General features: G+C 44.4%; 1 protein-coding gene across 1 annotated transcript in view; it reads left to right on the plus strand.

Annotated features, from left to right (window-relative positions):
- The window catches only part of CMSS1 (cms1 ribosomal small subunit homolog), a 170452-nt gene extending 157212 nt beyond the window's left edge, over nt 1-13240 (plus strand). Inside the window, 6 exon segments of the mRNA XM_061569982.1 lie at nt 1701-1803; nt 3115-3175; nt 4876-4963; nt 6279-6367; nt 11798-11895; nt 12369-13240. Of these exon segments, the coding sequence (XP_061425966.1) occupies nt 1701-1803; nt 3115-3175; nt 4876-4963; nt 6279-6367; nt 11798-11881 (425 nt within the window). The 3' untranslated portion in view covers nt 11882-11895; nt 12369-13240.
- The last annotated feature ends 1207 nt before the right edge of the window (nt 13241-14447 follow it).

Consider the following 14447-nt stretch of genomic DNA (forward strand, 5'->3'; position numbering starts at 1 on the left):
TTAGCAACGTTGTAATGAAGCCACAGCCAAATTTATATACCGGTCGTAGGGCACTCTGTCTGGGGGAATTGCTTATAAATATTGCCCGTCATGATCCACCAACTTAAAAAAAAAAGTATTCCGGGATGCCCTGCGCAGTGGCTACCGTACGTGCTGCAGTTGAATTGCAAGTGGCTGAGGTGCCATTGGCAATGCGGAGAGGGCACGTGCATCTACAGAGGGCACTGGTGGCCAGTGGAGGTCCCCGCAAGATGATGACAACACCTCCACCACCTAATTCTAGATTTGAAGCTTTCGTGACTGCAAGGATTCATACTCTTAGGTTTTTCCGGTAAAGTCACGTAGGTAAAAAATAAATGAAACAAATGAAAACAACTAAATTAAATCACGACGTCGTGATTTTATTTAGTTTTTTTCACTTTTTTTCCGGTAAAGTCACGTAGGTAAAAAAAACCTAAGAGTATGAAACCTCCACCACCATACAGAGCAATGATCGATTTGACACGTAGGCTTTCGCGACCACGATTATATTAATAATAAAGGTTTTTTTGGGGTTATATCGCAAAAGTATAAATGTGTCGTTGACCCACCACGACCCGACACAGCCAATTGGTAAGGTTTGTCACGTTAACAAAACGTGCCAATTAGCTTCTACTTTAGCCCACCGGTGTGTTGAACAGTAAATCATCGATGATGATGGTGGATGTAATTATCAGCGAAACGTCCAGAGTTCTCCAATTGTAAATGTTGTGGGTTTACTGTCCAATACACAGGTGGGCTGAAGTAGTAACTAATTGGCACAGTTTTGTTTACGTGCTAAACCTTACTGGTTGACTGTATGGGGTGGTGGTGGGTTAACGACATATTTATACTTAACCAATCTAACCCAAAAACAAATATTTTGCATAGCAACGATATAAGATCCACGGTAATTGTAATCGTTTGGATTCAAAATATTGTCACATGATTATTGTTGTTTGTGACATTTTTCTCGAATATTGAGTTTGACTATTTCTAGTTATGAACTAACAGACTCAATCGTTAACGAATTGAATGAGCATACTCTTTGGTTATTTCGGTAAAGTCACGTAGGTATAAAAAATTAATAAATCACGACGTTTCTGGCACAACACAAGCGTGCCGTCATCAGGTGGGAAAGCCCCACATGAAGATTGAATTGAATGAGCGCTTGGCAAAATGTTTTTTGGAGTCGTTGATGGCGTGGCGGCTACATGACGTCATCATTTTCAGAGTTCATTGTTTCTCGGATTTTGTCTGACTGGCAGCCATGTGCGTTATCGAATCTATGGTTGCAGCAATTGGAAGACTTGTGTGATATGGCAGGCTTATGTTGCTGCAGCTGGAGAAATTTTAGTAATATTTGATGTGTACCAAAGTTATAGCAAAAGCACAAACACAAAGCAATAAATGCAAAATTGTGGGAAACTGATATTGTGATAATCATTATATTCTTAAATACCATATTGTACGTGATCTAACACAAAAAAACAACAACCTTTATCATGGATGATGTTTGTCGCGAACGCCTACGCGTTAAATTGTGAAACGTGATATCGTGACAACCCTACTTGGCCATCGCGATAGTGACAATTGGGCGAGAGTTTCGAAAAAAACATGCGCACTTGTCGGTGTAACGCCGCCGGCCCTTCGTGTTGCTTGCCTTTGTGCGGCGCGTGCAGTATGCCCCAAGTGGGCCAAGCTGTGGCGCGGCCACACGGACACCAAGCGTCCACTGGCGATCGTCGTATGCAGCTCCGCACTCAGGGCCCTCGATGTCATGAGGTGGGGTCGGGGTGTCAGGCGCCGTGGGCCCATCGTTCGCTCGCCCCGCTCGTCTGTTCGCGTGCGCGTTGACATCTCGTCGGGATTTATTTTTGTTTTTGTTCGTCGGAACGGTTCGGCAGAAACGTACGGTTCAGAGACGTGGTCGCTTTCACGAAGAAGAAGATTTGAACAAAAACTGAAAATCGTAAATGTTGTGGGTTTACTCTCCAGCACACCGGTGTGCTATACTCGTAACTTAATGCAGGTTTTGTTTACGTGACAAACCTTACTAATTAGCTGTGTCAGGTGGTGGCGGTTAACGACACATTTATAAAATAAAAACTGAAAAGTCTGCAGAGATGCACGGAGAGATTGAGGCTTGAATGGCACTGAAAGACCGAATGAGGAACGCGTGGACTAGAGAACATGCGCAGATTCATGCCATCGTCATTCAGGAGTCAGTGAGGTTGGCCAGGACACGACGCTACAATTGTCATTGACGATGGTGAAGAATAGCGACGCAGTTTGCAGACAACGAATTAACGTGTCCGAAAGGATGTCCAACCGAGGAGATGGAGTAATGAAATTAGGTCTTGTACGGGTACTATTAATAATGATTTCATTTATAAAGCGCTTTTCATCAAAGATCTCAAAGCGCTGTACAGGAGCAGACACTCGGCATACAAATAATTATATTATGAATATATTTTTAAGAATCCATTTACTAAATGAACTAAAAGTTTAATAAGCGGAAGCGTATTATACTGCTGGGCGGATTGCTACATCGCGGGACCATGATAGATGGCAACTGCTTCGGGTAGGGCTTCATCCAGCAGTGGATCGATCATAGCTGATGGTGGTTGGGCCGAACAAAGTTGATGAATTGCGAGGACCCATTTACAATCATAACAATGAGCAGAGTAATCTTTGTTAATATTCCAGTACCGTAGCGTACCCTTGTCAAAGTGGCCATAATCTCTGTATGTGATGTGGATGCAACGGAAACCTGAATGATGCTTTGCACAACACACGTTGAATATTTGAAGCCACCTTGCAAAAAGCTGGATGGCTAAAGAAATGCATTTCATGCTGGAATATCAAAACATTATTGTTGCACTTCCAGCATATTCCTCAACCACTTGCAGTTTATTGCTAAACAGTCGTTTTGAGTTATTAACGGATAATAATTACAGTGATATGATCGACTGCTGCAGATGATTGCGTGACGAAAACATAACAGTTAACGGGAATGCTCTTTTGAAACCTGCTGCTCCCGCAGTGGCAGCATGCGGGTATTTTATCGCCTTCTCTTGTGCCGTTTTATTATAGACAAGCGGCAGCTTTCAAAGGAGACTGCAGAGTGGCCAAGCTGTTCTCCAAACACATTAAGGTACCAAGTCAGTCACTGCCGCTTCTGACATCGCTCATCTTGCTGGCGTGATTCATAACGATTCTTCGTTCCACGCGGTGTGTGGTACACGAAACGTAGGCGCAAGAATTGAGGACGACCGGTGATTTGACGATGATGTTGATTCTTGATGATGATATTGTGTTGATGATGATGATGGTGATGATTCTGACACAGTCAATCTGGTGCATCTTCACAGATAAAAGAACAGAATGGTGATGCGTGTATGTTGAAATTATTTTGCACTGAACGTGGCCATGATGACGACGGGCATACGTGATGATGATGACGATGGTGATTATGGTGATCATGATCACTGATGATCCTGACGATGAATACGATTGCAGTCGTAATAGTGGTAGTTGTGGTGTTGTATTGTGTTGGCTGACCAGTGACAAGAATCTGCTCAGTATGATAGGATTACTCACAGGAAGAAGAACAGATCAGTGTTCATGGTGGTCATGGTGTCACGCTTGCAATATAAGACAATTTGTATTTATAAAGCAGCCAAACGTGGCTACCTCTTCGGAAGTTGCACAAATGGGTAAGCGTGCACATCCCGAGCAGAGGATGCCGGGTTCGAATTCTCAAGGCGACAGAGGCAATTGCGACGACGTTACTGGTCGAAGTGATTTGAGAGATGGCAACAAGCAGAGGAGGAGAGAGCTCCCTGTTCAAGCGGGCTGGAACGACGTGTAAGGAAAATTGATTCCTGACCCATCAAATTGGTTTGCAGCTAAAAAAAAATATTACTTCAAATTACGCAATTAATATATTTCTTAGTTCATTCTTGGACCGAGACGACACAGGGGAAGTAGGTGATGTGACGGAGAGCAGAGTGAGATGGGCAGAACGGACACACAAAATAAAGTCGTGACAAATCGAAGACACCAAAAAAATGGCAGTACCGACGACTGAAGTACTAAAGGGGAGACAGGACACGAAAAGAGTAGAAAAAATATTCTTGGTTCTTTCGGTATAGTCACGTAGAAGGTAAAACAATAAAATAATAAAAACTAAAACAATAAAATTCTGTTTTCCCTTCTACGTGACTTTACCGAAAGAACCAAGAATATGAATCCCTGCAGTCACGAAAGCTTTAAATAGAAGTAGAAAAGATGTGAATGTGAACAAAAGAAGGTGAAAAATTGTACGCAGTAGTCGAAAAACATTCAGGAGCAGGTGCAAATGATATACTGCGCTGTTATACAGAACCAGTAGGCGCACACATTAAAGTTCTCCCCACTGGGTTCGTAAGAGATGGTGGGTGGGCCACAGTCGGAAATGCCGCAGGCCAACGTTGCAACAGGAGCATTTTTTTTTTGGTCGATCTATTTTTTTATCGCAATAAAAACATTTAACGAGATAAACATCTATTATACATTGCCATTCAGTAACGGTATCATAAAATAATGTTGTTTTTTTAATCATCAGAATTTGAAATCTCATAGACTACAATATAAAGAAAAACATGATTGAATAGAAGATAAGGTTTTCTCGTTGCATCGTCAGTGGGTAGAGTAGTTCCAGCCGTTGTGTTCACAGGTGGAAGAACATCAATAATGACGATGATGATGATTGCAGCAGCAGCAGCAGCAGCAGTGATGGTGGTCATGCTGTGTCGCCTGCTCTGAGCGGAGGGCCGTTTTTGTCCTGCGTCGTGTGTGCTCACGTGGGTGCAGGTGGAGGAGCAGATTGCCTCGCTCGCAAAGCTGCCGGTACACCTGGCCGCAGGCACTCCCGGACGCATCAAAAAAATCCTGGACCTCGGTACGTGCCCGCGGCGTCCACCCTGGCCGCCCCCCCCCCCCCCCCACCTTGATGTCGTCGGCCTCATGGTTGGGGGCCCCCACGCCGTTAAGAGATTGGCCGACGTCCCGCGGGGCGGACGGATTCGGATTGAGGGATTTCAATGGCTACCGTGGGCCCTTCCGTTTGGCTTTAACGTCGAGAATTATTTTACAAGCGTGGGTCACTCTGGAGTTCACCTCAGACATGCCGAATCATCGGGGAGGTTTTTATATATATATATTTTTGTACATATATTTTTTATATATATAAAACCATTGAGTCTGATATGTAATCTGGATTTTTTTTTCTTTCGCTTTGCTAAAATCAAGCATCGTCTCTTAAAATATTGAACGTCGTTCTGCTGCCTTGAACGTAAAAAAGGGTACATGTAGTTTATTGTCGGTGTGCATTTCTTCCTTGCATGATAACAGAAAATAAGTAACCATATAAAACTGCTTTAGCTGAATTATACTTTGAGACAACTTTAGGCTTCTGCAATTTATACTTTTCAATTTATGCTTTTCTTTGTAAGTTTGTAATCCACATTACGCATTTTAAAATAATATTTTTTTGCGAGGATTAGCAACTCGGTTAGCGCTTATTACAATTCTGCGGGGCTGAGCACGCGACGAGAGAGCGGGCTGCATTCACATATTTTTGGGCCGTTTTGTCGACAACACAGCACGCATCATATTCCCAAATAGCTTCAGCAGTGCAAGTTACACCGCTGCGTAGGTTTTCGCGATTGTCCTTCATTAGCTGTCCCAACGTTATGCTGCATGTTGTTTGGCACGACGTCCTGTGAGCTTCTTCAGGGACTGAGGAGCATTGCGGTTATACGGCATCATCGTCTTCCTGGTCCGAGAAGTGTTGTTGTGCGACTGGCAGTATTTGCGTTTTTGATTGTAAAGTTGCCTCTTGTTGCTTGCCACATTCGCAGGCTTATGTTGAATTAACCGCAGCTGAAGAACGTTTAAGTGGTCTTTGTATTCATACCAGAAAAGAAAAAAAAAGAAGAAAAAAATGGCAAACTCATGGGAAACTGGTCATCGCGATATTTGTCACGTCGTGAATTTTGATATTGTATCGTGAGAAATGATCGCACTGCAGCCCTCGTGGCCAGTGACAGTGGCAACTCGGAGCTTGCTCAGGAGGTGAGACAGCTCCCCACGGGACGCTTGGAGTGAAACGTCGGACAACAACAAACACGCGACACGACAACCCGAAAGAAACACCGGAGAACCCCCACCGATGACCATTCTTCAGCCTTTGCTTTCGTTGTCTTGCGATGCAGATGGCATGACGCTCGACTCCCTCAAGTACCTTGTGTTGGACTGGAACTGGAGAGACCAGAAGCTGCGTCGTCTGATTGACATCCCCGAGGTATTCCTCTCGCTGAGCGCACACAAAGACAAAGATCCCCCGTGTAGCCTTGCTCAGGCCGTCGGGGAAAGTTTTGTTGGCGAGCACCTATGAAGGCCGGCATGGCTCACGAGGGGCCTAGGTGGCCAACTTGATGCCCGGTTGCCTTTGTCTCCCCATTGCTGATGTTTAGACTGAGGCAACCTCGTGGAGGCCTAGGACCGGTTCATATATTCGTCAGCTATGTTGGCTGTGAGCAGGAATCGAACATGGGTCGCCGGATTTGTTGTGCAGTGCTAAATACTACACCACAGCTCCCCATACACAAAGACAAAGATCCCCCGTATAGCCTTAACAAGACTATAGGAGCAAGTGCTGTTAGCGAGTAGGCACCTAAGAAGGGCGGCACGGCACACGAGGGGGTGGCTGGCCAGCACCACGCCCGACCGCCTTTGTCTTCCTAGTGGCGATGTTTACTACACACTGCACCAGGTACTCATCTGAGGCTGAGTCGACCTAGGGGAGGCCCAGGACCGGTTCAGACAATCGTCACCGGTGTTGGCCATGAGCGGGAATCGAACCCGGGTCGCCGAATTCGTAGCAGCGGTGCAGCGCTAACCGTTCCACCCACTCCCCATACACGAACACCACAAGTGAGCACATGCGCGCCATTGCTGATTGCAAGCTATAACTAAACGGCACCATCGTCCGCGTGCTGATGAGCGGTGCGTGCGCCCGTATTAGCACCGAGAGCTAAGTGACGTGTGCCGTACCGTGTTCGCTAATGTTGAATTGCTGCCGCGGAGGGTTTCGATTCATTGCTACGGTGCCAAACACCGAGAGTCTGTAAACACCCCCCTCCGCTCCAAGTGTGCCAAACGTCCTATTTATAAGCACTATTTTTAGTTCTTTCTCAGAACCACGACGTCTTAACCAGGATAGCGGCTGCCTTGTGTACAATTATTATCCATTGTGATTCTCATTCCCTTTTATACTCTTCCAAGAAGAGTCATGAAGTTGCCCGTGCATGGGTAATGGTGGAAGTGGAGAAATGGCCTTCAGAGGTTATTTTTGGCCCACTCTTCCAGACATCTTGAAAGAGGTGGGACGATAACCCCACTTTACCCCACCACACGCAACATGTCGATCAACATGTCAATCAGCATGTCGATCAACATGTCGATCAACATGATCAACATGTCGATCGACCGTGGTGCTCAGTTTACGCCGCTTGGTGGACAGAGGCGGGGGAGTTCAGAGAAGGGGGAGGGAGGGGGGAGATTTGCATGTACGTAAGTTGAATTTCTTTCGCACCGCGCGTAGACTACCGTGTTAATCGAGAGGTTGCGGGGGAAGGACAACAAACTAAACACAAGAAGCGGTTGTAAAGAAATTAGTTTGTCAATCTCGATTTAAAATTGCATAGCTCCAGCGGCTTCCTAATGTCGGAAGGAAGAGCGTTCCAGACGACCGCAGAAGCGCATCCGAAAGCGCGCGACTCGGTAACCGTCTTTGCTCCATGGTTTAGCCACAAGCCGCTGCTGCTGCTGCGAGGATAAGGTTTGAGGGATTGTCGTTGAGTGAGCGATGTTCACTCCCCCCCTCTCTCATCTGAACGGACTTGTGTGTCGAGGACAGCGTGTGGCTTTTACCAAGGCCAAGTCATGTAACGATTAATCGATTCACTCGTTAAAATTAATTTTTATGGCAACGATACTTAAGCAACTTGGCACCATTTCTTCAGCTTCCGCGCCGGGAGATGGAATCGAACCGGCGATCTCCGGATTGCGAGTCCAACGCGCTGCTGACATCCCGCTATAATATAGAGCAGGGGTCGGCAACCTACGGCTCCGGAGCCGCATGCGGCTCTTTACGGGCTGCTTCTTGACGATGAGTACGTATGTACTCAGATGCATTGCGGCTCTTGAAATACTGAATTTTGTACCGAATTGGAAAGAAATGGCTCTTCTTGTTATTTTGGTTGCCGACCCCTGATATAGAGGATCCTTAAAGGAATGTTTCAATAAAAAAAACTGCAACCCCTTTAAGATTCCTACAGGATTTGTTTTGGTTTCCTCTAGGTTCCTATATAAATAGAATATCCTAATCGGATATGTTGCTGCGGTGTTTATAAAGCCCGGGCATAAAGAACCCTGCGGTGTCTTCCTTTGACCGGATGAGATTACGTCAGCAGGGCATAATGAGGTCTCTTGCAGCCCGGCCGGTCAGGAGTGTATTTGGAGGCAGGTTAGCGCGTCGTGCCATTTCAAATTTGTTTTAACTTTGCTGAAGGCTGCGAGTAAACATGGCCGGGCAGCACGACGTAGATTTGTGCAAGCGCCTCCAGCTGAAATGTTTTGAGAAAATATTTTGATTTTTTTTTGTCGTAAGCCTTATCGACAGTGAGCAGCAAAGTTATCTTTAAAAATGACAGGACATTCAAATAAATATTAATTGATAAATAAACCCTAAAACGTTGGTCTGCTTCACCAAAAATGAAATCGTTCACGTAATATTTTTGTTACCCACGTTTCTCAGCAACGTGATTTGCAAAGGCAAACTTTTGAGACTGCTTTTCGACTTTGTGAGTCTAAATCAGCAAAATAAGTTTATTTCTCCCTGGCAGTGCCAATTTCCTGTTCTACAACCCTGAGTCAAGATGTGGAAATTCCACAATCATATGGTCGGGGATAAATCTATACTCGAGACAACCACGATCCCAACAAAGTAGCGCTTAATTGATCAACTATGGGGTGGAGGATGAATGGCAAAGTCAACCTCTGACCCTGGTTTGAACTCGCAACCTCTTGATTAAACTCCACTTGCTTTAACTTTTAATGGTGTTTTTTTTTTTAAACCATGCTTTTTTTATCAAACTTTAACTTCGCACAAGATGTTTAACCGGTGTGTCACCTGGCCAGAGACATAATAACAATAAAATATTGAAAAATACTTTTTTTAAACACGCTTTAATGACATGTACTGTCCGAGCTGCCCCTACCCCTGCCCCCTTCCCCCATCGCCCCTCCCCTCCTTCCACATCCCCCGCCCCTCGGCGTGGCTCCCCGTGGCTTGCCGTGACGTAAGGGACCACGTGGTGATTTACAGGCAACGTGAGTTGAGCGTGGACAATTAGAACCGTAAAAAAGATCGTTTGAAAATATTTATTTATCATTTTCAATGATAGAATATAGTATTGTCATCAGTATGACATACCTATATTAAGTTTGCAGTCGATACGACATTGGGAATACGGTTGAAATTGAGTTACAAGATTTTAGGATACGACAACACACAGAGTAAGTTAAATAAAAGCGTGTAAAATGTTAAGAAATATATGTTTTGGATTTTTATGCTAGAATATAGTATTGTCATCAGTATGACGTAGGCATTTCAAGTTTAGCAGTCGATAGCACATTGGGAAGTGGGTAAAAATTGAGTTACAATATTTTTTTTTGAGGATACAACAGACGGAGTGTGAGTTAAATTAAAGCGTGTAATAATAAAAGCGTGTAATAAAAAAGTGTGTAAAAAGTGCGCAGATTACAGACTGAGGTGGGGCGAGTGGCTCAAGGGTCGGTGCACTGAGCTGGCACTGATGAGATCCTGACTTTAAAACCTGGACAGTCGGCCCACGATTCAACATGATTCTCAAGTGGAGCAATTTTGGTACCTTTCTTGCCAGCATCAAAGTCTAAGAATAGGTGCGACCCTTTATGCCAATAAAAGAGTTGATAATATTTCTAGATTTGAAGCTTTCGTGACTGCAATGATTCATATTCTTAGGTTTTTTCGATAAAGTCACGTAGGTAAAAACATTAAAAAGTAAAATAAAATAAAAATCACGACGTAAACTCATTTACTTGATACAGCTGTCGTGGCTGTGACGGTACCACCTGAAGACGGAAGCTTGTGTTTCCTCCGAAACGTCGTGATTTTTATTTTATTTTACTTTTTAATGTTTTTACCTACGTGACTTTACCGAAAAAAACCTAAGAATAAGTTGAGCATATGTTTTTTACCCTTCTATCTGGCAACAAAACTGACACCTTTTTTACAAGGAGTCATGTTTGCATAGACCACAATACCTGCAGCCATAATGCAAACAAAAAATATAACTGATAATATATGCACTGTTCTTGAAGTTGATTGGTCAAGGACAGTGCATATATTATCAGTTATATTTTTTGTTTGCATTATGGCTGCAGGTATTGTGGTCTATGCAAACATGACTCCTTGTAAAAAAGGTGTCAGTTTTGTTGCCAGATAGAAGGGTAAAAAAACAATTATATTTTTTACTGGCAAATGAGGTTCCAATGGAATAAAAGAGTTGTTTTATTAAGGGTAAAACTTATTCTTATACTGGAGAAATTGCATTGTCTTGTTCCAGTCACCAATGACTACAACAACAACAATGAACAACTTTTTTTTCATAATCAAGTTTTTGGGTTAGATCGCGTTATTTATAAATGTGTCGTAACCCTCCACCACCCGACACGGCCAATCAGCAAAAAAGTGTCACGTTGACAAAAGACCAATGATTCACTACTTTAGCCCACCGGTGTGTTGAAGCGTGAAACCACAACATTTACAATTTTTGAGTACGACGTTTCGCTGGTAATTGCATCCAGCATCATCGGGCAATTCGCCATAATGGTGAGGCTCTGCTCTGTCTCCCGGTCTTAAATAGAGCAGCAGCAGGGTGACGTCATCATTTAACTCATCAGGTGCAACGATTTATATTTGGCTTATTCCAGCTCAGGGAATTAAAAACATTTTGTTTTGATTGGCGCTGAGATGAACAATCTTTGTGCGAAATAAGTTCAACATACGACTCAAATGAGTACCTGGTGCGGTGCGTAAACATCACCCATTAGAGAGACAAAGGCGGCCGGGCGTGGTGCTGGCCACCCACTCCCTCGTGTGCTGTTTCGGCCTTCATAGCTGCTACTCGCTAACATCACTTGCCCCAACAGTCTGATGAAGGCTATACGGGGGAGGGGATGGGGGGAGATCTTTGTCTTTTATTGGGATTCGTTGCAGAACGAACCTCGCGCGACGGTGCGTGACGAAGCGGCATCGACTTGCCGCAAGGCCCCGCCGTCGTTGTCTTTTCGCTGTCGTGAGCACGTCCGTCCGTCCGTTTCCCCTTTTGTTGTCCGTTGAAAAACAAATTGAATAGCGCTGTCACCCGCAGATTCCAAAGATGACATTGCGGGGGGAAAGTAAAGTATTCTTTTTTAATCAAAAGAGTTTCAAATGGAAAACTTTGCTATCGGAATCCTGACATTTGCAAACATTCTGCCAGTCGCACACGGTGTCGAGCACGAGCAATGCAAAGCGGTAAATAATAGTGGCCCAGACTAACAATTATTCGTGCATATTTCTGTTTTTTTAACCGCACTTGTTCCACTGAATTACCGCGCGCTTGCCCCTTGTCTCTGTGCGCAGGTTAAGACGGACGTTTTGGAGCTGCTCCAGAAATTCATCATTCCCACGGCGAGAAGGAGCTCGGCTAAAATTGGCCTCTTCTAGCGGATGCAGTGGCGGTGAGCCACGCTCGGGCCTTCCTCAGTCTGTTCCTCTTTTCGTTTTTCTCCTGCCGGATATATGCCGAATCGGCAGGGCACCCGATTATTTTTTGGGAGGCGATTACCGACCGTTCCACGCCGAGCTGTCCGGCATCCTCGTGCAGAGAGGCTGTTTGAGCGAGACGTGATTTGGTGATGCAAAATGTCGCAGAGGTAAAGAGTGCCGCCCGCGTTTGCTGAGCTCCTGCAAATGCCCGCGGCCTCGTCCCAGCCGTTTGTGTAATAGGCATTATTTTACTGATGCTGCGTCGCTTTGTCTTAACCTGACGAGCCTGATGATGTGGCCGAATGTTAGAAACAAAGCCAACCGCTGGTTTGTTGCTTTGCATGGTAATCGCCTCCAAACCAACAAACCATGGTAGACCAACGATTTCAATGTTTTTGTTGTTGTTTGTTTTTGTACGGGTGTCTCTCTCTCTCTCTCTCTGCAGCGAGCGACCGTTGTGCCCGGGCTTCGCACGCGACGTCTCCGCAGCGGGGGGAGGGGGGCAGCTCTCCGTTGGCCAGCGGACCTCGAGCGCCACAAAGCCCATTGCTGCCTCCTCCGTCCACGAAAAATAAATAAACAACAAAGATTGCTGACAAAGGGCGAGCACTCGCAAGCAGTTCCACAAATTCCAGACGCACGTTGCAGACAGTTTAAAGACGTGGGTGACCTTCGGCGTAGTCACGAAGTGACCGCTTTGTTACGTGGACGTTTGTACGTCGAACGATCAGGACTGTAATCGAGATACTCGTTGTTTTTTTTCCGGTAAAGTCACGTAGGTAAAAAATAAAACAAATGAAAACAACTAAATTAAATCACGACGTCGTGATTTAATTTAGTTGTTTTCATTTGTTTTTTTATTTTTTGCAAGGATTCATACTCTTTGTTTTTTTCCGGTAAAGTCACGTAGGTAAAAAATAAAACAAATGGAAACAACTAAATAATATCACGACGTCGTAAATTTAATTTAGTTTTCATTTTTTTTTATTTACCTACGTGACTTTACCGGAAAAAACCAAAGGGTATGAATCCTTGCAGTCACGAAAGCTTCAAATCTAGAATGTAATCGAGATGTCAGTGTTGTGTTCATCTTTCTTGACAAGGGAGAAATTCCCCATGAAATAGCACGTGTAAGCGGAACTCCATTCTATATCTTGACATAATAAAAATAATAAAAAGCATTGTTTGTTGTCCCATCAATGTGATCGAGTAGCATTTGCTTAAGCAAGGAAGTTCTGGGCCAATGTAAACATTCTGGGCCTTATCAGCAGTGAGGCCTGGATTACCAGATTTTATAATACCGCAGTGACAGGCGTACTCATGCAAAGTGGAATTTTCGTCCACGCTGGGATGTTCATGATGCATTTAGTTTCGTGCATGTCAGACCACTGACTTATGTCTTATTCCATCCATAAGCCATATTTCGTCCAAAAAATGTATTTCCTTCAAAATTACACCCAATATGTATTATTATGGTGAATTTGAAATGTTGACTTTGGGGTTGCCGAGTATTTTTTGAACTGCCCAAACTCCATGCTATCGTAGGTAGCATTTGGTTGGCTGCATTCACTCTTCAGTTACTACCTAACATATACAATAAGGCAATTGTTATTCAATCCATTCATTGAGATGAACATACCCATGCGCACACTTAAGTTTAATGAATGTCATTACGTTTAATACAGGTTTTAATTAGATTTCAAGAATGACTCATTTTCGACAATGGGCGAATGGTAAGAGGAAATAGGCTTTAACTTTTTTAGGCAGATTTGAACCCACAATCTTCATGGAGCTGTCGTGTAATTAGAATCTCGCCATACACAACAATATAAAAAAAAACACATCCGGGTCAACGCTTGGCATTCGTAGCCAATTTATGTAACGCAACGTTTCGTTGCGCCTGCATTTGTTTCAGTAACTATTTGCGACAACAAATTTGTTCAAAGTTAACGAAACTTTAAATCGGCAAGCAGTCGCCCCCCCCCCAAGTGCCGGATGATCCCAGTAGCTAAAGTAGCTAAATATGTAGTAGCTACGGGCCCCGCACTTTCAAGGGCCCCGTGCTAAATGCTTTCAAGCTATCAATTCCGGTTCAGTGATTCTGCACAGTTACTATAGTACTATACCGCCTTCAACTTTTACGAACGACTGGGTGTTTGAGGTTAGCGATTTGGCTGCATAGCAAATGCAAAAAGACAATGACTTTACTATGCAAGTTAAACATTTATGTTTTAATATTTACATGCTTTTTTATTTATTCTGGGCCCTTTTATAACATCATGTTTTAGTCCCCGCACTCGCTTCATCCAGCCGCTCTTTGCGGGCGAACGCCACTGACCCGGATTGCTGCGGCAGCAGCAGCAGCAGTTGCAGCCCCTCCACGCGCCCTTCCTTTCCCCACGCTGATCACCGCACACAGCTGAGCAGCACTCGCAGGTGGAGGAAGGTGGGGTGGGTGGGAGTGACACCGGCTCTCGTCGTCGGCTCATGCCGTGATGTCAAAATTAGCGAGGTCATCCTCGCT

This window comes from Lethenteron reissneri, chromosome 6 (assembly GCF_015708825.2).
Source record: "Lethenteron reissneri isolate LAM-NWPU_2019-01 chromosome 6, ASM1570882v1, whole genome shotgun sequence".
In the NCBI taxonomy this organism is placed as follows: Eukaryota; Metazoa; Chordata; class Hyperoartia; order Petromyzontiformes; family Petromyzontidae; genus Lethenteron; species Lethenteron reissneri.